Source organism: Falco punctatus, assembly GCF_963210335.1.
Source record: "Falco punctatus genome assembly, chromosome: 3".
Classification (NCBI taxonomy): domain Eukaryota; kingdom Metazoa; phylum Chordata; class Aves; order Falconiformes; family Falconidae; genus Falco; species Falco punctatus.
This window is the reverse complement of record NC_137582.1, coordinates 86,692,491-86,716,570: the sequence shown is the minus strand read 5'-3', so window position 1 is coordinate 86,716,570 and position 24,080 is coordinate 86,692,491. Positions and strand designations below refer to the sequence as shown.

Below are 24,080 nucleotides of genomic sequence, written 5' to 3'. Positions count from 1 at the left end.
ATCTTGTCACCCAGAGCAAAGAGTGGGGACTCGGATCTCATCTTCACCTGTCTGGTAAATCTCTCAGGCTAGCAAGTGTGGTTTTGCACTGGCCCAGTACTGGAGGCTGAAGGGTATCAGGGTTCATAGTATCTGGCATGGCACTGAAATCAGTTCTGCTATAGCGTATATCCAATTTACAAGTTTGGTGAGCTTTTGTTGTGAGATACTAGATACTTTTAAGAAAGATTTATCTCATCTGCCTCGGGTGATGTACAAATTAGTTTGAGCAGTTTATCAAAGTTTCCAGCCCATGCGATGGTTGACAACCACAGAAGTGTCTGTAGAAAAGAGGGGTGGGGTGGGGGTGGCAAGGCGGGTTAATAGAGTTTCATTAATAATGGTAGAGGCATTTGGGGGAAGAAGGGGAGTATCTGTGGTGAAATGGTCTTCTTCCATCTTCTTCCCTGAGCTGTGCACAGATTTCTTGATCTGTGCTCACATACAACAGTTGGATGTACACACACATTTATTTAGCCATTGACTAGATTAAATAGTGTCTTCTTAGAGAAGGAAGGGAAATATATAGTAGGTAAGTGGGCCCTTTAAGATTTAATCTTTTTTTAGCCCAATATTCATCCTATGTTTTGAATAATTTGGAGACCCAGGGACAGGACTAAGCATATAAATCCAGTAAGAATTGGGACCTGTTTCTTTTGCCCTTTGATTTCAGAGACTGCTGAGATGCAACCATACAGACATCATCTCAAAAGCTTTCAAAAATCTGGAGGTGCATAGAAAGATGTGGGAGTAGACCGTGTCATGGGTGTGTCTTAAAATGTTCCATCAAAAATTGATAATTTCCACCAGCTGGGTGACACAGTTTGAGTGCTTATGTGACTTTGGGCACGGAAGATATCTTCAGTGATCTCCTCTAGCTGATACATCCAATTTTAAATTCCAGTTGAAGTGGGATTGTGTTGAAGCAAAACAGCCTTCCCATTTGTGTCTCTTGCACAATGCTATTGGCTTGCTGAAATACCCCTCAGACTCCCAAGAAGAACACATTGCTCAGGACTATTTCTTAAATTGTGAAGTTCCCCTCATACAACATTAAACTGCTGAAAGCATCACTGGAATTCCCTGTAGGTGTGTGTTTCCACTACACACAGTTTTCAGTACTGTTTTCTGCTTCTCTGTCTCATGGTTAAAATCTTTCTGACAAATCTGTCAGTCTGTGTCTTCTCAGAGGGATCAGTTCTCGAGCCATAGTTAGTGCAACAGCGAGAGGGAGGGGAAGGAAATGCCTTGTCTCACTCACTGTAGGATATTGTGAAACCAGAGGAGATGTGGCTGGTTGCAAGGATCCAGAGGGTTATTTGGTCAGTTCTTACAGGGTCACGTCCCTGACAGACACACGTCTTTCTGACACATTTGTCAATGCTTGCTACTCTTGGAATCACTCAAGGACAGGGGCTGCCTGTACACTCCTGAGGGTAGAGCGTATCTTCCAAAGCCTCACTACGCCTCCTATCATCAGTTTCTCTAATGTAAAATCAGGTGTAAATGTTCCTTCCTGGAAAGTGTGTGCATTGCTTCCTATCTATGATGGAAGTGGAACGGTTTATTCTCTTCCTCTCCAAGGTATCTGCTTGCAAATTTGAAGACTGTTTAATAATCTTTGACTAATTACACAGCCCAGATTATTACTCAAATTTTACTTCTAAAAAGACCTTTGATTTCTACCCTGCTAAGCACACACAGAGCTAGTCTGTGATACTCTATAATCCCATCGTGGGTACATTCATCCTTCCTGGCATAGCCTCTTCTGATTTCTTATAACCATTTGTCACACCTTCATTTGCCTTGGTAGAACGTGTGTGTGTGTGTGTGTGTGTGTATGCTTTCCAAATTATGTGATAATGCTTGGCTTGTCTCTTTTACAATTTACTTCCAGATTTCTTTCAGATTTCAGCTTCAAACACATCCCTACCCACCAGTACTTCTGTTATTAGCAGAAATTGCCAATTCTCTTGCACAGCCCTTCTTTGGACTCAGATGTGAATCCAGACTTCATGCAAGTGAGACAGGAGCTTGAGGACAGTGTCTGGGTCTGCCCAGTGAGGGACACCAGAAGAAAGTCAAGATTTAACCTCTTTTTTATGCTGCTGTATCACATAGGTTGAAGACACAGAGAACAGATCAATCTTGGTGCAGTCTGTGCCATCAGGAAGATATTTGCATCCCCTCTACCCTGGGGGTATTTGAAGCCACTGTCTCCTTGTCCAAAGAGAATGGAGAAGATGGGAGGAGATGGCTGCTTGGATTCTGCTTGTTACGTTTGGAAATAGAATGAAATATCAAGCTGTCTACAGGCCTGAGTGTCATTGTCATTCTTTATAAAATAATCTTCGATGGAGGTATCTTTCTACTTTGTCCCTTTGAAGCTTGATTTTTTATCCTTTGGATACTTGAAAATTTTAGTCTGCCTAAGCTTGGATTCTATTTTTTTTTTTTCCTAAGAAAAATACAATCTTGATTTGTTTTGCCTTTTGTTGGTGGTTTGGTGGTGGGTTTTTTTGTTGGTTTGGTTTTTTTTTTCCTTTGTTTAGGTTTGTTTTGGTTTTTTTCTTATGTAGGCCAAAAGAGTTCAGGCAGCAAAAGGTAAATATTATCTCTTAATTTTGTCTCTTTAGAGACAGTGCTAGAACCTAGGAATACCAGTGCACTTAGTGATCCACTTTTATACTATGACATATATAAGACCATTCAGATTTTTTCCTATAAGGAAACTACACACTCACAATTTTCTTGGTAGAAATAAACCTAAATAAATCACGTAATGGAAGATTTTCAAACATTTTAGGGATAAGTGTGTTTTGGTTGGTTGGTTTCATTTGATTTGGTCGGGTGGTTGGTCGGTTGGATGTGGGGTGTTTGTTTTTTTCCCACTGGATTGAATTTCCATTCAGAATTAAACTCAAGTGGAGGTTAAGAAAAGGACACCCATGTGTCTTTTATGATGAATAAAATTACAAATGGTAATAAATAAAACATGGTATCAGTAACCACTGGAGACACCTGGGACTTTTTGGGACTTTTATCTGCACTGTAATGAAATGCTTACCCAGTGAACATAATGTGATGCTTGGAAAATTGACATTTGTTGAGAAACATGATTTTTTTATACCTTCTCTAGAAAAAAAAAGAAAAAATACTATAAAGAATCCTACAATGTTAGTGGTTTCATTAGAGCTTCTTTGGTTGTTTCTTACAATCTAATGCAATGCTGATGAAATACATAAGTGACAGCCCCAGAGACTGATGGCTCTGTTTACCCACACAGTTGTGGAAGCATCTCTTCTGGAGTGGACAAACCAACAGGCTTCAGCTGTGTCCTGCACGGCCCTTCTCTAGTAAAGAGAGACTGACTCAGTCTACATTGTTTGTAGCTCTCTGTCTCCCTGAAGAAAGCACCAGTCCTAGTGCCAACAGGATATTTTGATGAATGACCACTCATATTTGGATTAAACCCACCAAATGCATTTTATTTAGTGGAGCAGGCAGATAAATAATGAATTTTGGATACTACTAAACCAAGATAAATGAGAATAGATGACTTAGACCTGGAAAGTTACATAGCTCATCAATAGTCCTTTGGTATCACCTACTGCCATCGTCTACCAATTGCTCTCACTACAAATTTACTTCAGCAGAATAAGAACACTGCTGTATGTTGAAGAATGGAGACAATAAAGAGTGGTAGTAGAATATTAGAAAGCAGTAACAACTTATGGAAACACCTTCAAGTTGCCAGCAGGTGCTGCATGTTAAGGCTTAGCAATGGTTCAGACTGCTCCATATACTGTAGGTGGTGATCCAGGAAGACAGTGAAGATGTCCATTACTAGTGCAAAGATCCATTCAGAATTTAAAAAAAAAAAATAAAAAAATAAAGTTTATTAAAGATGGGATCTGGTAGTTCAGGATGAGTTTTGAAGACTAACATTCATCCCTTTGCCCAAAAGGCAGATTTTCAAAACACCAATGAATGCTGTGACCAAAATCACTAGACTCTTTAACTTCACACACAAGGTTACCTTGGCGTGGTTATCTGCTGTGCCTGTTGAAGTGAAATATTGCATTGCATCGTTGAGAAATCATGGTGGGGTCTCTCATTTTGGAGCTTACTCTGTTGTTTTGCATCTGTTATTACATTCTGCAATGCTCTTGGCAACAGTTTCCACCTTACCCTGTCCTTTCTGTGCCATCCATTCATGCTTCCTGAAAAGTGCAGCTCTTCAGGATATACAGCTTCATTTCCCCTCCTTCTCTTCTTATCAGCAGAGAAATACTTCAAAATATCAACAATACATCAACATATTGATTAAAATACATCAATAGTCAGTCAAAAAATCCTTGAAGTGAATGGGATGTTTTATGTTCTTCTAAGGCAGTTTTCCATGATGCTGCAGACTCAGGTGTTCTGTCCTTGTTTTGGGGATCTTGGCCTAGATGATGAAGATGACATGTCCAGATTGATAAGTTCACCCTGCAATACTTTTTCAGATTCAACCTATAATCCAACACTTTAGGAGTCCCCAGGTTTTGACAGCAGTCTTGGTCTTCATCTTTTTTCTCCTGGAAGGGTGCCTTTTTTCCTTCATAAACTTCTAGTTCTCTTTAAGGGAGGCATGATACTGACCTCAGGCAGCAGTGATTATTCTTTGCCTAAATATCTATGCCTCTAAACAGCAATAGAAATATGAAAAATGAGTATCAGTTGAAACCACAACCCCCAGCCTCCCTTGGGATATACCAACTTTCTTAATGAGAGAAACAATAACCGTTCTAGTCCTGAGAGGGTTGAAGATAAATGACTGTCAATTGTTGATATTTTGATCTATAGGACAAATACGGTGTTTTTATTGAGTGTTTATATGAAGCAAGCTGAAACCCATAAGCTGTGTTCTTTGCAGGTAAATCTACTCAATTTCACTAGCAGAGAAAAGCAGAAATATGGTTTTAAATCACTACCTTCCAGTAGGCTCAAAAAGGACCTTTTTTTCCTTTCTTTCTTTTCTTTCTCCACCCCCCCCACCCCGTTTTTCATTAAATAAAGGACCACCTAATGGGTGGAACAATACTTGGAAAGTCGTGTTATAAAATTTACAGCTTTCTCTTAAACTGTCCTTTTGACAGCCACAGACAAAGGCTCTGAAGGCCAAAAATGTTCTTGAAGGTCAACAAAATATTTGAACAGACAAAAAAAAAAAAAAAAACTGACACATATAAAGAGACATTCTAATGGATCTCAGAGATAGAATTACAGTAATGTCTCCCAGTATTTCCAGTAATATTGCCATTTTTTCCTTTAGCTTTCAGACTGCATTGTCATACTCTGTGATGTAATATCATTATATCATGTAAAGACTGTACATCATACTTCCTTTAATTAACCCAGACAACTAATTTCTGTCTGATTGCAAGTTTCTTGGTGGCTAGGATAGCATCACAAAAAACGGGGGTTCTTATCTTTGACAGATCTTCATGACGTTACTGATACACTTCTGTTGTGGTTTAACCCCAGCTGGCAACTGAGCACCACACAGCCACCCGCCCACTCCCCCATGGTGGAATGGGGGAAAGAATCAGAAGGGTAAAGGTGAGAAAACTCATGGATTGAGATATAGACAGTTTAATAGGTAAAACAAAAGCTGTGCATTCAAGCAAAGGAATTCATTTGCTACTTCCCATGGGCAGACAGGTGTTTAGCCATCTCCAGGAAAGCCGGGCTCCATCACATCTAACAGTCACTTGGGAAGACAAACACCATCACTCTGAACAACTCCCCTTCCTTCTTCTTCTCCCAGCTATATATTATAGAGCATGCTGTTATACAGTACGGAATATCCTTTTGGTCAGCTGAGGTCAGCTGTCACAGCTGTGTCCCTGCCCGTCTTCTTGCCCACTCTTAGCATACTTGCTGGTGGGGTGAGAAGCAGAAAAGGCCTTGGCTGTGTGTAAGCACTGCTCAGCAATAATGGAAACATCCCTGTATTATCAACTCTGTTTTCAGCACAAATCCAAAACATAGTCCAGTACAAGGTGCTATGGAAAAAATTAACTCTAGCCCACTGAAAACCAGCACAACTTCGAAATCTAGCTAACTTGTAAGTTTAGTCTCTCCAAAATGGTGTGGCAAGTCATACCTGATCACAACATGCAGACTCTATCTGACACCATCTAAACATATGCAACCAGGGACAACCAGGAAAATCATTAGGATGCCTTTGGCAAGGGGGTAGACACTGGACAAAATTTAGGAAAGAACAAATCCATTCAGTCCTACACAAAAACAGACCCTCTGGGTTAGGAAACCAAAGGAGGCTGAGATAGTACGCTGGGGAGTTACCATTTCTGCTTGCCCCCTCTCTTATAATCCTCCATGGACATACACTGGTGGACATTCTTGGAGACATACTAGGTGGACATTGTTGTGTCCTAATATCGTTCTTGTATTCTCATCTTTATGTTCATTTGGGACTTCCTCTATACTTTTTTTCATTCCCATCCCAAAGACAAGCAGATTTCTAAAGAAAGTTTCTGACTACCACAAATGTCAAACTGTTTAAGCAAAAACTTAATTGAGAACTTAGTTCACCTCTGGTACCTTAGTTCATCCTAGGTACCTAATGGGATTGATGGAGAGACCATATCTTCTACAGAGGACAATTTCTCCTCTCCTATCTGCCCTTTGCAGCTGCTAACTTTGACTAAAAGGATTTCCCATGACAGCTAAACCACTAAGCCAGGTACCTGACACAGATGTAGCAACACTGAGTCTAAGTGCTTCTCTTCGTTGGGACCTGTAATGTGCGGTATTAGTTGACGTCAGCACTGTGGGAACAGTGCATGTTGACTCATTAAAATCAATAGGTAGTTTCTGTGACAAAAAAGGGGAAAAGCATCATGATGTTCTGCATAAAAATTGTATCCCATTGCGAACACAGTTGATAGGTCTTCTTGCATCAAAAAAACCCAACCAAAAATATGTGGATGCTGGCAACTATCTAAACACTGCAGAGCATTGCAGTGTCTGGACTACAACATATAAGTTGTCAAATACCTTCTTACCACTTGACATGCTTTTGTGCTTCCTCGTTATCACTCATACTGTTTTATACCTTTTGGACCTAGGAAAAAGGTTAAAAGGATTCAGTGATGGAAAGTGGAACTTATGAAGAGGAATGCAAAAAGATTTGTTTTCTGCACCTTACTGAAGAATTGTTCACTTGTTTGCCATCTTTGGGGAACAGAAGCATGACAAGAAAACTGCTAACAGGCTAGGTACAATACTGGCAAGTTGAAGCAGGCCAACTTTTGGTAGTTTTTTTTTTTTTTTTTGAGCGAGGAATTCAGCCTCTGAAATAATTTACCATATTGAATTAGCCACTTTCAGAGAGTTTAAAATGCAGATTAGTATCAGTAAGAGCACACCAGACTCCTCAGCTAGCTGAGGAGAAGCACACCTCTTGTCTGGCCAAGGGAAAGCCTACAGCACAGAGAAAACAAGTACAGTTTCTGTGTTACAATTGCCAAGTCCTCAGAAACTGGAAGCCACAACAAAACAAACACAATGCAGGAGGTGTGCCATTTTGGGATCCTACAACCAGCTTTTTCCAGAGTGCATTGCATGCCCCAGCAAACAGATTTAAAGGGGCAAAGTAAAGGAAAAGAGATATATTTTCACTGTGTCACACTTGTGTGTGTGTGTGTGTGTGTGAACTGTATTTTTAGTGTCCTCCTCTCCCATTTCACTTCTCACTCACATGTCCTTTCTCACTTGCTTACTTGGGGTCATTTTATCCCGTAGAGTTCTGCCTTCAACATCTGAACTTTATAACATCTTTCCAGATTTTCCCCTCTATGTAGCTCAGATGTCAAGGTTTATTAAGCAGCAAAATTGACAGGGATTTTAACAGTTGTGCTGAGTTTCGAGGTAGGTCTCACCTCAGGGATTTTATAAATGTCCGCTAAAATCAAAAGGGAAAAAAAACCTGCTAAGAGAAAGAGAAGCATTCTTTACAAAACTTTGTTTTATAGAACTACTGTAGCACAGCATTGCTTACATATAACTGTAAAAAAAAAAAAAAAAAGAAAAAAAAAGAAAAAAAAAAAGTGAGTTTAAGCCAGTAATGGAGTTTGTAGGGCAAATTAGGTCTCCATCATACACAAGCATGTGTGGTCAAGGAAGAAACACTAAAGGACTTCCACCAACACTACTGAGACTTTTGTGGCTTACCAACTAAATTACCTCTTTCTCCTGATCTCATGACCCACTCCAGAGGTTTGCTTCACCTGCAATCATCCCTTCAGACCTGCTGACATGGCCCAGCCAGTTCCCCTGGTTTATATGTTTTTATATTATACTTATTGGCTCTGATAGATACCAGTAAAAGAATATTCTCTCACTCCCAACCTCCTGCTCCATGTAACTTATAATTGGGTTGTGGTTGGGGAACATTAACTCTCCAAAGGTGTATGGAAATGTTTTCTCTCACTGGTGATCTTGGAGATTTTATTGTCATGATTACCACCTTGCATTTCTATTCTTAGCTCCTAAGTTCTTTATTTTAATGCTTGCCATATCTCAAGAGGTTTTACAGAGACAGAAGTAATTTGCTGGAGAAGAATGTGAAAGATTCCATGTGGTACTAAGTATGCAAAGGGAGCATGGTCAAGTGAGTAACAAATCAGGGTATGAATCTAGGACTGCTAAAATGAACAGGAACGTTATTATTAACTGCAGGGGCTTTGGGTCCTGGGAGGCAGACTATATCTTACAATGCCACTGCTTAGTGTTGGGGGCAAAAAGGTAAAAATAGCACAGCTGTTTGCAGAGAACTATGTTTAATAATATGTGGGAGGGACTGCTAACAACATGAGAGGAGCGTATTTATCTGTTCTTCTCTAACATGTTTTGGCCCTTTCGGTTATCAAGGGGTTTACTGGGAGATTGAATATAATCCCTAAATCCTTTAGTATCAACACAGTCTGAGTCCAAACCAAACAATCCATAAATCAGTGGCAAGCCTTTACTCTTGATCAAGTTAGGGATTAATAAGATCAGAAGCCAGTGCCAGGATTGCCTCTCTTGGCCGCACATAAGGAGAAATCTCTGCTCCCAAAATGAGCATCTGTGTTGTTGGTTGAACAGATCAAATCACTAATTACACTGTCATGAGCATGGGGGAATGCAAAGAGGGAAAAAGTGTCAATACTGTGGACAGAGTAGTGGAAGGGAGAAAAAATGACTCTTGAATAACACCCTTTTCCAGAGGCCTTTCAAACCTTTCCAAACCTCGTCCCCACTCTAAACTCCACTGGATCATCTCCCAAACTCCTATCTCCTCCCTCCATCTCCCCTCTGCAGTTCTACCTGTACTTCTTGGAGGTCTGGCACCATTTCCACATCTCTTCCCTGGTATTCCGCCAGCTCTCACACACACACACAGTGCCTTTAAGGGCTGGAAACAACAATGAGAATTCCAGGAGGTGCCAGGCAGTTATTCTGCCTTTTGGGACTGCCTCACAGCTACTTTTTGCCACAGTTGACATAACGATGCACTTTTTGACTCAACTACAAACTTTCATTTCCCCACATCAGTCAATTTTAGGTAAAAGAAAGGAAACCCCTCCACACACACTGCTCAGCAGTGAAGCAGGAAAAATCAAACTAATTTATAGCCAATGACTCACCAGCTGTGAAGAATAACAACATCCTTTGGTGATGTGTGGTGCAGTTTGGCTTTTTGGTGCTTGGATGTTGTCCTTCTGTCTTTGGAAACTGCCCTTGCCCCTCAGAAGAGGGCAAACTCCAAAATTAGATAAACTGTAGCTTAGGGTAAAGGCAGAATCCTTTAACTCACATAAGAAGCCAATGAACGTGAAGTAATCCTTCATTTCACCATGGTTCTTCTTCAGCTTCTTATATGAGAGAAATCTTGAAGAAGGTTTTTATCCTGGGGACACTGCATAGATGTTGTGGAACACGGAAGAGCGGTGACTCATGGACAAGAGAATATTGTAGACCCCACTCATGTTCTAAAGCACAGATTATTTGGCAGTATTTTCTGTCATTTCTTAGTAAAATCAAGGATTAGAAACTGACTTCTATTTATATGGGGCCAAACTTAGCCCTGGTCATACCTGGGATCCAACTGGATTGGAAGAACAAAACACATTAACCATAGAATTAACAGCATTTTCCACTCCTATCTTATCTATCTGGCTCCAAACATGGAAAAAAATAAAGCTGTTTTGTCTTTACTATATATTCATATCATCTACGTTCTCTTCAGCCGATGTTCGATTTTCTCCACTTACATGTATCTGCCCTCTGAGCGTTATCCCAGTAAGTCCTTTCATACTGTCCAGTACCAGAATTTTGTGACCATATCCCATGGACATAATTCTTCTGACATTGTCTATAGCAAAGGTTTTCATAACAAAGTTTTCTGATTTTGAGTAATATATAAAGCCATCCATGAATCCTCTAATTGCCTTAAGGAATGGAGAGCGACTTCTTTTCGGTCTTTGCGTTGTGCTTGCATTTTCTCCTTTGGGGATCATAAATATTGCAAGAACCTGGAAGCATTTCCAGGTTGCTTTCTTCTGCATTGCCCTAATACCTCTGTGGACTATTTTATTTGGTCTTATGTCAAATGGAGATGCAGGCTCAGAAGGTTAGTAACACTTAAAAGAATACGAAAGATCAATATGAGATTTGGAAAAGTGGGAAGAAATAGCCCTGATGAAACTTTATAGCCCACCAGAGAGTGGTTTTGTATTGGAGCATTGTGAAAGGAAACTCAGCCTGGACTCACCCTACCTAACTGAGGCTCTAAATTTTGAACACAGCAACCCTGGGGAAATATAAGCATCTGTGGAGGGTATTACAGCCTATCCCAAGATCTCTTTCCACTGACTATAAAAGGAACTGAAAGTGGCTGTGCTCCTTTTTTAGATGCTTAAAGTAAGATGAGGCAAATAGGGGCTCAGTAGTGAATCCAACTTACCTGTAAAGAAAACAAGCTCTAAAACCATCTTGTAGACTGAAGAATTGCTGAGTTTGTGCTCTGAATGTGCAGGACTCGAGGATCCTGGCACAGTTTTCCTGTACTTAGAATTGACGCTGGGCATTTCAGAAACACCCCAATGGAGACATAAAGCAAGGAAAGAAAAGACAAAGGACAATGCAATAACATACTTGTCTGCTGTTTTCCTACGTGCTGCTGTCAGAAGTGTCAGTCATCACTGCATGCATCTGTGTTTTGCTAACTGCCTGTTTGCCATGTACTAAAAAGCTGTTCCAGAATGTCAACATACTCCATGAGGTTCTTTTTTTTTTCTTTTTTTTTTTTTTTTTCCCATTTGTTTCTTTATCCAGTGTAATAGGAAGTTAGTACCATAGCTAGACAATTGCAGTAATCACTCCTGGGGTCCTTTTCTCAGCAAAAACCTTTCATGATCTCACATTCATGCATTATCTTCAGCCAGCATTGGCCATAACAGACAGAGTCCCCTGTGCCCTCCAGCTTCTCTCTGTGTGCTTCCTTCTTCCTCCAGGGTTAATGTTCTGTGGTGATATTACCACACACAGCATGAAAGCAGCCTATGCAGCTACACAATTGCATTCATACTCTGTAGAGTCTATAAGCTATGTTTTCAACCATACCTCCCACCTATTCCCTGAGACATACAGTACTCAAGCAGTTGCTTACGGGTACCATGCAATGACCTTACTTACAGGTTTCCCTCAGGTCCCTCTTGGGCAAAACTTTTCTTTGCATTCTCATGCCTGCATGAGAATTTCTTTCACTTCAAAGAAATTACTCATGCCTTCTCTCCGACAGCTCTGCACATTGTCTTGCCCATTTTGTTATGCTCAACACACATCTCTTCTTCCTATGGTAGTAGTGTCTCATATAATGCCTAAGTTTATCCAGTGGATGTTTGCTACAGCCTTTCATTCATGTCTACAAGCTCTGTGAAGAAAGGAGGGAAAAGGACACTTCAACATTGCCTGTCAGGAACTTTTTGGCTTTTTCCCCTGAAAACAACCAGATTCAGCACAGGGTTTATTCAATATAGCCTATGGCACTGGTGTTACTCCTGAGTCAGGAGTGATTACCTTAGGCTGTCAAAGGGAGCAAAGTGACCAGGCAGAATTGCAATAAGAAATTGAATACTCAAGCAAAACATTTTGAGAAGTGATTTCAACAGCGGTCTTAAGGAAATTCCTCAGGGATTTGGTAAGGCTTCCTCACTAGAGGTACTTGGAGGGAAATTTCTTTTTAATACATAGATAAGCTAGGTGAGAGGTACTCCACCATCTGGTTGTCTTAAGTTGATGTTAGAAATCTCCCATATGCATAAACTCCTTCAAGCTATTTTAATCCTGTAAAAACTTTGAGCAGAGGAAGATCCTTTTTCCTCTAGGATCACAAGACCTCCAAACGAAGATTTTGATGTTCCTACTGACTTAGCAAAAATGCTGAAAATGCATGTTCTCAAGGCTTAGAGCCTGCCATTCAGACTAGCCAATTTACCAGTTTCAGCTGATTTCAAGTAGCAGCTCAGCTGAAAGGGAAAGGGTGACTCAGGTTGATGTGTTGAGTCTATATTGTACATCACCATACAAGTCACATCGTCCATGTTTCATAGCCAGTCCAAAAAGCCTAAAGGCTGCAACATCTGGAAGGTTGGTATACTGGGGTACAATGAGGTGATAAGATCTTTGTAAATCCAGACAAGAGATGAAGGCAGGATTGGGACCTGGAACATCAGATCATCAACAATTACTCCGACGGGCCTCTGATTTCATATTCATCTTGGAAGCTTCATTTTTCATAAGGAGACAATGAGGATGGATGGCAACTGTGCAAATATCTACCTTTCTTTCTTGCTTCCTTTTCTATCCATGTAGTTTTATCTTTCCTCACATGTGCATTGACAAATTGCTACTGAAACAGATTGGTACCACCCATAGTCATTAAGAAAATTGACTGATGCACTTTCTTAAAGCTACAAGACTTAAGAGATCCTGATCATCAGAGATTATAGGGGAAAGTGCAGCACTTGACTGTGGGACTAGGAGCATTGAATCTGAGTATCTCAGTATGGCTAAAGAGAAGATTTAAGCACTTACAGAAACAATCAGGTGTATTAGAAATTTTCAAATGTATACATGCATCAATCTGCCTTTACTGTCATCTTGCCTTCTATTTGTCAACCCCTTCCCTTATTTGTCATCCCAATCTTGTGGTTCGTTGAGCTTCTTTAATCCTGAGCATCTATATTTTTGTAAAAGCTACCAGTTAGCTGAGATCATGCCTATAACATGTTCAATAATATATGTATTAATTTCTCTGTCTCCTTCCTTCTCTTTGTCACTTTCTCTCCCAGATCTGTACCTTAGATCAGTGAAAGTTCCTAACATATTTTTTAAAGTGACATTCCCTACAACTCTGGAAACACCAATTATTTCTATGTTTTATGTTGTACACCTTGAGAAGTCCAGAAACAAAAGCAATGCATGCATAAAGTGTGGAAACCCAAGACTTATGTGATGATCTTTTCCCATGATCTCTCGGTTGCTCTGACATCTAAACCTCATTGGACGTTATTTTAGTCCAGCATCCACCTCCTAACTAAAGTAGTTTTATCCTGATACTGTGTAGTCAAAAGTATTTATTTTCAATAGCATCTATTTCCGGTTCTTCAAATACTCTACTTCAGGGGCAAAAGAATGTCACTTTTAACTTTTACAGTGGTGTCGGAGAAAGAAAGAAAGAAAGAAAGAAAGAAAGAAGGAAAGAAAGAAAGAAAGAAAGAAGGAAAGAAAGAAAGAAAGAAAGAAAGAAAGAAAGAAAGAAAGAAAGAAAGAAAAAGAAAGAAAGAAAAAAGAAAGAAATGGAAAGGAAGGAAGGAAGGAAGGAAGAAACAAAGAAATGGGAAGGAAGAAAGAAAGAAAGAAAGAAAGAAAGAAAGAAAAAGAAAGAAAGAAAAAAGAAAGAAATGGAAAGGAAGGAAGGAAGGAAGGAAGAAACAAAGAAATGGGAAGGAAGGAAGAAAGGAAGAAAGAAAGAAATGGGATGAAAGGAAAGAAGAAAGAAAGAAAGAATGAGATGGGAAGGAAGGAGGGAATAAACAAAGAAAGAAATGGGAAGGAAGGAAGGGAGGGAGGGAGGGAGGGAGGAAGGAAGGAAGGAAGGAAGAAAGGAGGGAAGGAAGGAAGAATGTAAGGAAGGAAAAACAATCTGAAATTACTAAAGTAAATATTTTAAATACTTATTTTCCTACACATTTTCCTAAAACTTCACCACAGAGGTTTCCTCGCCCTGTTTATGTCAATCAAAAAGCCTAACATGCTAACCTTGGTGACGGGTCTTTATTTAATTTATATATGTGCCTATAGTTGCTAGCTATGATAGGGATTTTGGCATCGGTCATAAATCCATTTCACCGGAACACAGGTTACAAAGCAGCAATGACATGTCTTCTTTCCTAAATGTTACCTGTTACTCTTAAATATGGCATTCCTGTTATTGACAGCATCCAAGGATCAGGAATTCCTGACTTTCATTGTGAAACTCACCATTTTCTGCCATCACTGTGTGTTATCATCAGCCAAATTACCACTCATCATCATATGTTGTATTCGTCTGTTTCCCATGGCAATATGAGGTGGAGCTGGTCCACTGTCCAAAGAAAAAGATAAATTCTAGAAGCAGTAATACGAAGAAGCAGCCAATTAAACTACCTTATTACATTTTACTAAGGTGTTCCAGACCAATTATAACCATATTTCTTTCTGGTCTAATTATGTTCAACTCTGTTCCACAGTGTGGAAGCCTATAATGAGGAAACACATGAGAAACATGGTTCAGACTCCATGTGAGGGATCATTAATATGCTCTGGGCTTCTGCTTTGAAAAAGGCTGCACCTAATTATGTGGGTTAATGCACTTAAACTAAATGGATGAACTGCAGCCGTTTTCAGTGTTTCAAGGCCCCTTAGACTGACAGAACTGTAGATTAATAAGTTGTTAGAGAGTGATTTGTTGACCTGCCCCATCGTTCTTCACTTTCACTCCATATGCTCTTTACAGGCATGAAATACTAAAGTGGAGAAATGTGCCAATCACTGCCATTTCAGTTTTGTTGCTTTCTGTGGTACTTGCCTAAGAAATGATCAGAAGTGGTGAACAGCAAAATATGATGCCTGATATGTCCAATAAGCTCAGCTGACTTTGGATGAAAATGCACCATGCACAGTAGATAACAAGTGCCTTGCTAGCACAAACCAACTTAGATAAAAGACTGAACTCCTTTCAGATAGCTGTGGCTGTTTAAGAGTCAGGCATATAGTCTAAAGCTATTGTTTAGGATAGCCCTTTAGCCAGCCGAAAGAGTAATTCATGCAGACCAGCAAGTTATCTCAGTATAAAAGAAAAGGTCGAGTCATTGGAGACTATTCACCTCAAAAAAAGAGACAACTTAGGGGGTATATAACAGAGGCTGCAAAATCATGATGAGATGGAAAGGGTGTATTAAGTCAGATTGTTAGCCACCTTTTTTGATGGAAGGAAAAAAGGGATATCAAATTACAGCAGTAGGAGCCAAATTCAATGAAAAAAACAAACCACATCCGGGGTTTAAGGAGTTTCTTTCTTTCCTTCTTTCTTTCTTTCTTTCTTTCTTTCTTTCTTTCTTTCTTTCTTTAGTTCTTTCTTTCTTCCTTTCTTTCTTCCTTTCTTCCTTTCTTTCTGTCTTTCTGTCTTTCTTTCTTTTTCTTTTTCTTTCTTTTTTTTTTTTTTTTTTTTTCTTCTTTTCTTTCTTTCCTGGTTGGTAGTAGATCTTTACAACTCCTTTGCAAGCCACACAATCATCAGGAAATCCCCATAATGGACAAATTAAGAAAGGACACAGAGAGATCATGAGGGTGAAATGATTGTAGGTACTTTTTTCTGTCCCCTAGATACCTCTTTATGGCCAGAGCTCAAGACAGAATACCAAGTGATACAGAGCTTTGAGATGAGTCAGTAGAACTGTATTTACGTCCTACCTTGTGATGATTAAAACATAGTGCTCCTCAAGTTTTTTCTTCTGGTTATCTCAACAACTATCTTCCCAGCACAGTACATTTGTATATTCCATAAAAGTTTTCATATGTATTGTAAAAGGGGCCAAAAGGTCAAAAAATTGTTGAATAGTAGATGGTATGTACAACACTACCTGTTTTGACATCTATATCCTTTTGTAGACCTAGCTCTGGAGAACAGTCCCCATTTGCAAAGATCTCAGATCTGAGAAATTTCACTGGCCCCCGATTGCCTTGTCTGTGACAGAAAGACACATGCCAAAGAGGTTTGTTTTCTCATGTTCACAGTTGTCCTTAAGGCACTAGAGGCAAAAACTCCTTCCTATTCCACTCCTGAGTAAGAGGACCTGACAACAACTGAACTGGGTATTTAGCTCACTATGTTTCTGATGTGCCTCTTCTTAATTTATTTTGGCAGGGTCTTTTTAACTTTTCTTTCACTACTGCCAGTATGCTCTAACTCCTTATAATGCCCATGAAAATAGGTTTGATTAAAATTTTCCCCTCTTATCCTGTTCTCATATTAGCCCTCTACTCCACGAGGGCTTGCAGGATCTGTCCATATTGAACCTCCTGCTGCTGGGAAACTTTGAGCTCTGTTTCTCTGTCTGATACTGTAAAGAAGAACAAACTAACCCAGTATTTTCATCCAAAGCATCAGTGGCATAAACAGCTGTTTAATGTCATTGTCAGGTATACCTGCCACGAGGAAGGAGAAGGCAAATGTGACTGTGACGTGAGCAAATGAATAGAAAACGTATCTTCAGCTGCAGCTGCAGCTGAAGCTGCAGTCAATGTTGTGGCCAGTGGTTCATTGTCCAAATGGAGATTACTAACAAGTGGTGTCTCTCAGGGGTCCATACTCTTTATCAATGACAGAGAGCAGGACTGAGTGCATCCTTTGGCAAGTCTGTTGATGACACTAAGCTGACTGGTGGAAATGATACACTAGAGGGAAAGGATGCCACCCATAGGAACCTTGACAAGCTTGAGGAGTGGCCAGTGTGAATCTTAGAAAGTTAAACAAGGGTAAGGGCAAGGTCCTGCACTCAGGTCAGGGTAGTCACCAGTATCAGTATACGCTGGTGATGAATGGATTGAGAGGAGCCCTTTGGAGAAGGACTTGGATATAGTGGTGGATGAAAAATTGGACATGAGCCGGCAATGTGCACTTGCAGCCCAGAAAGCCAACCTGGTATCCTGGGCTGCATCCAATGAAGTGTGGCCAGCAGGTTGAGGGAGGTGATCCTGCCCATCTGCTCTCATGAGACCCCACTTGATGTGCTACATCCAGCTTGTGGTGGGTTGACCCTGGCTGAATGCCAGGTGACCATCAGAGTTGCTCCTATCACTCCCCTTCCTCAGCTGGACAGGGGAGAGAAAATATAACAAAAAGGCTCGTGAGTTGGGATAATGACAGGGAGATCACTCAGCAACTGCCATCATGGGCAAAACAGACTCGACGTGGGGAACTTAGTTTAAATTATTAGCAATCAAATCAGAGAAGGATAATGAGAAAATAAAACCTAACTCTCAAAACACCTTTCCTCCACATCTCCCTTCCTCTCTGGCCCAACTTCACTCCTAATTTTCTCTACCTCCTCCCCTCCAGAGGTGCAGTGGGATGGGGAATAGGGGTTGTGGTCAGTTCATCACACACACTGCTCCAGCGTGGTTTCACCACTGCGTTACAGGCCCTGCCAGCAAACCTGCTCCAGCCCAGGCTCCTCTCTCCATGGGGCCACAGATCCTGCTAGGAGCTGCTCCAGCAAAGGCTGCCCACAGGGTCACAGCTTCCTTCAGACACAGCCACCTGCTCCAGCATGGGGCCTTCCACGGTTGCAGGTGAGGATCTGCCCCACTGTGGACCTCCATGGGCTGGGGGCACAGCCTGCCTCACCGTGGGCTTCACCACAGGCTGCCAGGGGATCTGTCCAGTGCCTGGAGCATCGCCTGCCCCTCCTTCACTAACCTGGGGGGCTGTATGGTGGTGCCTCTCACATATACTCACTCCTCTCTCCAGCTGCAATTGCTGTGGTGAAACAAATTTTCCTCTTTCTTAATTATGTTATCCCAGCGGTGCTACCACTGTCACTAATGGGCTCAGCCTTGGCCAGCAGTGGGTTGTCTTGCTGGCATTGGCTCTATCAGGCACAGGGGAAGCTCCTGGCATCTTCTCACAGAAGCCACCCCTGTAACCCCCGTGCTACCAAAACCTTGCCATGCAAACCCAATACACAGCTCTGGGGATCCCCATCTCAAGACAAACATAGATCTGTTACAGCAGGTCCAGAGGAGGCCACAAAGATGATCAGAGGGCTGGAGCACCTCTCCTATGAAGACAGGCTGGGAGAGTTGGGGTTGTTCAGCCTGTGGAAGAGAAGGCTCCGGCAAGACCTTATTTTAGCCTTTCAATATATAAAGGAAGCTTACGGGAAAGACAGGGAGAGACTTTTTACCAGGGCTTGTAGTGACAGGACATGGCGCAGCAGTTTAAACTCAAAGAGGGTTGATTTAGACTGGACATAAGGAAGACATTTCCTACAGTCAGCGCGGTGACATACTGGAACAGGTTGCCCAGAGAACTTGTGGATGCCCTGTCATTGGTAATGTTCAAGGCCAGGCTGGATGGGGCTTTGAACAACCTGATAGAGTGGCAGGTGTCCCTGCCCATGGCAGGGAGGTTGGACTAGATGATCCTTCAAGGTCCCTTCCAATCCAAACTGCTCTATGATTCTATGATTTAGCATGAATATACTGTTTTATAGCAACCTCCTGGAATGGCGTTTTTTTTGAAATAGCACTTTCTATTATAACCAAGCCTATAATACACAACAGGGGGGAGTATGTCCATATTGCCACACGGAGACTTCACCCCTGCTTAGGACAGGCAGCCTCTATACTTTCAGTAGAGAAGTTCTTCACCTGGGTCACCCATGCCAAATGCATCTGCTGAGTAAGCTGGCTCATTGAAAGCTCCATCAGTCTGTCTCTGCACTGCATAACACTAATGAGGTAATCACTGAGCTTCTAATGAATGAGATTAGCAAATGGGCCAGGATTGTTTGTTCTGGATCCCTTGTTCAAATGCAGCTCAAAGCTCTCAAAATATTTGCTTGCAATCAGCTACATGCTGGGTTCGTTTCAGCTCTTACTAACTAGATGAAAATCATTTTCCTCACTATAGGATTTGCCAAATGTGCTGATAGAAGCAGTCTGCAGTTTATAGCGGATATAAGTAGGGAATTCTATTTCAGAAGTACACTCTGTAGTAAGGTGAAGCAGTAGGCATCATAATTTGTAATTTCATGCCAGCACTATGCTTGGCTGGAAAACAGGAGTGTTCTTCTATTAATTAGGTTTTCTTAATAGCAACTAATGAATATTTAATATTACATATAATGATCCAGTTATGTAGATTTTGTAGGATAGAGCTAGAGAAAAAAGTCCAGAAACTCTGACTTTTGTTTCTTCACCAAACCTAACTGCATTGATTTAAGAACTTTTACAGTTTTGACCCTGAATGAGCTTAAGCACCTGCAAGATTTCTCTGATCATTTTCTTTGCTCAACCTTTACCGACAAAACATTGTGTCAGCTTTTTGGAAAGGAAGCACAGAATTGAAACCAGTGCAGGTGAGAATCTAGTTTAATATTTGTTGTTTTCTAAATCTTCACAGTAACCAAAAATCCGTAACATATAGAGGTAGCTGATTTTTTTCTTTTTTTTTTCTGGTGAGAAACATTTTTGTTAAAAGATATAACTTTTCATGAAGAATAAAACCCATATTCTGTGAAATTCTCTTCAACAATTCCTGTGACATTTTAATTAAAACCATTTTTTTAAATGCTTTATTTACTGGAGGAAACCTGCATTTATAGTACATGACACATTTCAAGAAGAATTTAAACAGCATTTTCAATCATGTTTTTAGCAGAAATTATTGTGGGTCAAAATGGAACAAATTCCCAAATGCTGGTTGCATTGAAACCTACGAAATGAAATCTAATGCAAAATTTCACATTTTTCATGAGATGCCTTGCTTGAGTTTTTTAACAGATTAAAGGTCTTTTCCTTTAAAAAAAAAATGGTAGCAATATGTCTCAATGTTTATTTGTCCTGCTTTTTCACTCTAGTGATTCTCATAAATAAGTGTGGTGATCTATGCATACAATGGGCTCAAATAAGCATCTAATTGATATGGTTGTAAATGGCACATAGACTTGTGAAATTGCTTAGCTCAGATCCAGCAGAGCAATTCTAAAGCAGCAGTGCACAGTATGAGAATCTCAACTAGATTATTTTTTAAATGTACAGAAACAACAACAAAAAAAGAGTCAACCAAAACACGTTGACTTTCATGGCTTTAAATGAGCAGAACTGGAGATCAGGAGCATGTTAAAACCACAAACGATAAAGATGAATTAACAGCTACATGTCTTACAGCACATTCTACACCAAATCTGGAGGCAAACAGCATTCCCCAGATACACAGGAGGCATAATTAAAACCTGTAACATAAGGTAAAACGTCTGCAATGAAGGAGGGGGGGGGAAAGGAAAAAAATATTCATAATTACACTAACACACAGTATAAAACTTAGCTTTTCTTTCATACAATTAGTGTTTGTTGTCTATAGCAGTTTTAATATGACGTGATCAGTAAAGCAGACATTGACGTAGGGCCTGAATGTGAAATGCCTTGAGAATCCATTCCACTTCACAGGTGATCACAGGCTCTGCAAAACCAAGAATAACTGATAAGTATTCACAGGATTCCCAGAGTCATGCTGATGTAAAGTACTGATGGAGGAGTGGCTACTCAAGGTGGCCCCAAAATGCATAGTAAACAATGAAGTCAATGTAAACTCAAAAAAGTGTATTTTCACCAATTCCAGTCTAAGGTATTGTGAAATGGAAGAAGTGGGAGGCTGAGAGTACAGACAAAGTAAATTTAAAAAGAAATACAGCGTATAGCCTGCTGCAGTAAGGAAAAGAGTAGATTTTATTTCTCTTCAATGCCAGCAGTTCCCATACCTGGAAGACGGTGCATTTTGTTTTCAAAATACATTTTCTTGCAAAGTGGACTAAGTGTAGAAGTCAGAGTGTGACACTGATGCACTTTGCAGGAGACAATATAAGAAATCTTAGTCTCTTTTCCATTTTTCCATGCAACAAAATGACTAGACACTTCCTCTTCGTAGGAAAGACTCCCTATACCATGTGTAGAGCTCTAAAACATAAAACATTTAGTATTTATGTAGACAGTTAATAGAAATAAAGAGACAATTTTGGTGAAAGTGCATGCTTCTGTCCAATTACTGTAAAAGACGCTTCTTAGGAAAGACAGCAGCAATATATTACTTCCAAGACAGACATCAGCACTACAGACTTCTGAGGTTAGACAAATTGTACTTTTGTACTCACCACCCATGAAGTAAGTCTGTGTGTTTGTAGTAAACATCACTATGAAAAATATAAGCAGGCTTTTGCAGTGTTTGTTTTTATTCTACCCCTGTAGTTCCTTAGCAAATATTATTTGTATATACATGGTATGTTAGAAAATCTAGTTAAACTTGATATCAAAGGAAAGGAAAGGGATGGAAAAATAGTTGTTACTATTGTTACTATTATTGTACCTCTAACTGAGAACAACTTTTTTTTTTTTTTTTTTTTTTTTTTTTACTACAGGTGAAAGCCTTTGAAATTCTCTTTGTTTTAATTATGCTTTACTGTAAATCAACAAGGTGTTAAAATAGACCAGTGATCAGACACCCCCTCCCTTAAAGCAACAAAATACAAAGCCACACAGTTATTTTTGTTCGTTGTATGCTGTACTACATACATATACAAGCACAGAAGACAGTTCCTGCCCTGCATTCATATGAACACCACAAAGAGTTAACAGGAACACACTTCCACTTCTTTAATGAGAAAAGGTATCCTCCTGAAGATGACTTTCATCTCAGCTAATATAAGGTGTAAGTATCTCCATCTAAGTACAATGGCTCCCAGGCTCCAGGATCCTGTTACAGCAATTACAGATCTAATCAATACAGATTTTTAGGATGGAAGTCATTTGAATAAAGCCATCAACTTCAGAAAGACCTAAATTTCACTGGCTGTTATTGACTAGCATTAACTACAAAGGGATTTTCAGGATGATTTTCTCAGATGCAGAAACATACACTGTGGACACCTAAATTTAGCTGCAAAAATTCCGTAGTAAAGTCCTTTTAGTATCACAAAAGGATTTGCTAGAATTACTCTGACAAGTGAAAAGGGGATGGACACCACTAATCATATAAACTTTTCATCCACTTTGGAACCATTCTCACTTTCCCGTTCACTTAATATTTCATGATCTTTTTTTAAAGAGGAAAGGCTGCAAGTGGAGTGAAATGAAAACTATCTGGAAAGGAAGAAATACCTTTACTTTGTTCATACTAATGCTGGCACTGACACTCAAGGCACCGTGGTGCACAGACCCATCCCAAGTTGAGTAAACAGACAGGGGGGTCCTGCTGCCTTAGACCTTCTCAACTGACTATAAAGGGAGGGCAGGGACAGGCAACATGATAGTGAGGATCTGCTACAGGCCACCTGACCAGGAAAGCCAAACAGATGAGGCTCTCTATAGATACATAGGAGCAGTCACAAGTTCATAATCCCTGGTGCTCATAGAGAAACTCAATCACACCAGTATCTGTAGAAGGGACACACAGCAGGGCATAAGCAATCCAGGAGGTTCCTGGAATGCATTGATGATAAATTCCTTCTCTAAGTGACAGAGAAGCCAACAAGGAGAGGTGCTGTGCTGGACCTTGTTTTCACCAATCAGAACGGGCTGGTGGGAACAAGAAGCTCAAGGACAGCCTTGGCTGCAATGACCATGAAATGGAGTTCAAGATCCCTAGGGCAGCAAGAAGGATGCACAGCAAGCTCACTACCCTGGACTTCAGGAGAGCAGACTTTGGCCTCTTCAGGTACCTGCTTGGTAGAGCACCATGGAATAAAGCCCTGCATGGAAGATGGGCACAAGAAAGCTGGTTAATATTCAAGGACCACCTCCTGCAAGCTCAGGAGAGATGCATCCCCACAAAGAGGAAGTCAGGCAAAAAATGCCAGGAAGCCTGCACAGATGAACAAGGAGCTCCTGGACAAACTCAAACACAAAAGAAAGCTTCCAGAGGGTGGCAGCAAGGACAGGTGTCTTGGGAGGAATACAGAGCAATTGTCTGAGCAGCCAGGGATCAGGTTAGGAAAGCTAAAGCCCTGACAGAATTAAATCTGGCCAGGGATGTCAAGGGCAACAAGAAAAGCTTCTATAGGTACATTGCTGGTAAAAGGAAGACTACAGAAAACGAGAGGCCCCTCCAGAAGGAAATGGGAGACCTGGTTACCTGTGACATGGAGAAGGCTGAGGTCCTCAATAACTTTTTTGCCTTGATCTTCACTGGCAAGTGCTGCAGCCACACTGCCCAAGTTACAGAAGTAAAGGCAGGGACTGTGAGAAGGAAGAACCACCCACTGTAGGAGAAGGTGAGGTTCAAGTCCATCTAAGGAACCTGAAGGTGTACAAGTCCATGGGACCTGATGAGATGCATCTGCAGGCCCTGAGGGAATTGGCAGATGAAGCAGTTAAGCCACTCTCCATCGTATTTGAGAAGCTGTGACAGTCTGGTGAAGTTCCCACTGGCTGAAAAGGGGGGAACCCCCACCCATTTTTTGAAAAGGGAAAAAGAAAGACCCAGGGAATGACAGGCTGGTCATTCTGACCTCCGTGCCTGACAAGATCATGGAGCAGATCCTCCTGGAAACTGTGCTAAGGCACATGGAAACTGAGGAGGTGATTGGTGACAAGCCAGCGTGGCTTCAGTAAGAGGACATTGTGCCTGACAAATCTGGTGGCCTTGTGTGATGGGGCTATAGTAT

The 24,080-nt window shown here is 40.7% G+C and overlaps 1 protein-coding gene and 1 long non-coding RNA gene across 9 annotated transcripts in view; one reads left to right on the top strand and one right to left on the bottom strand.

The window, feature by feature from the left end:
- Window positions 1-501: 501 nt before the first annotated feature.
- LOC308061044 lies at window positions 502-13,974 on the top strand. Its single transcript, XR_013927055.1, has 2 exons — window positions 502-13,815; window positions 13,856-13,974. It is a non-coding gene; the product is annotated as an uncharacterized lncRNA (long non-coding RNA).
- Window positions 13,975-15,712: 1,738 nt separating this feature from the next.
- TSNARE1 (t-SNARE domain containing 1) overlaps window positions 15,713-24,080 on the bottom strand; it is a 515,090-nt gene continuing 506,722 nt past the window's right edge. For all 8 annotated transcript variants that reach the window (XM_080380503.1, XM_080380509.1, XM_080380504.1 and 5 more), the window contains one exon: window positions 15,713-20,884. In XM_080380503.1, coding sequence (XP_080236629.1) covers window positions 20,876-20,884 — 9 coding nt within the window. In that variant the 3' untranslated portion in view covers window positions 15,713-20,875. The remainder of the gene's footprint in view (window positions 20,885-24,080) is intronic.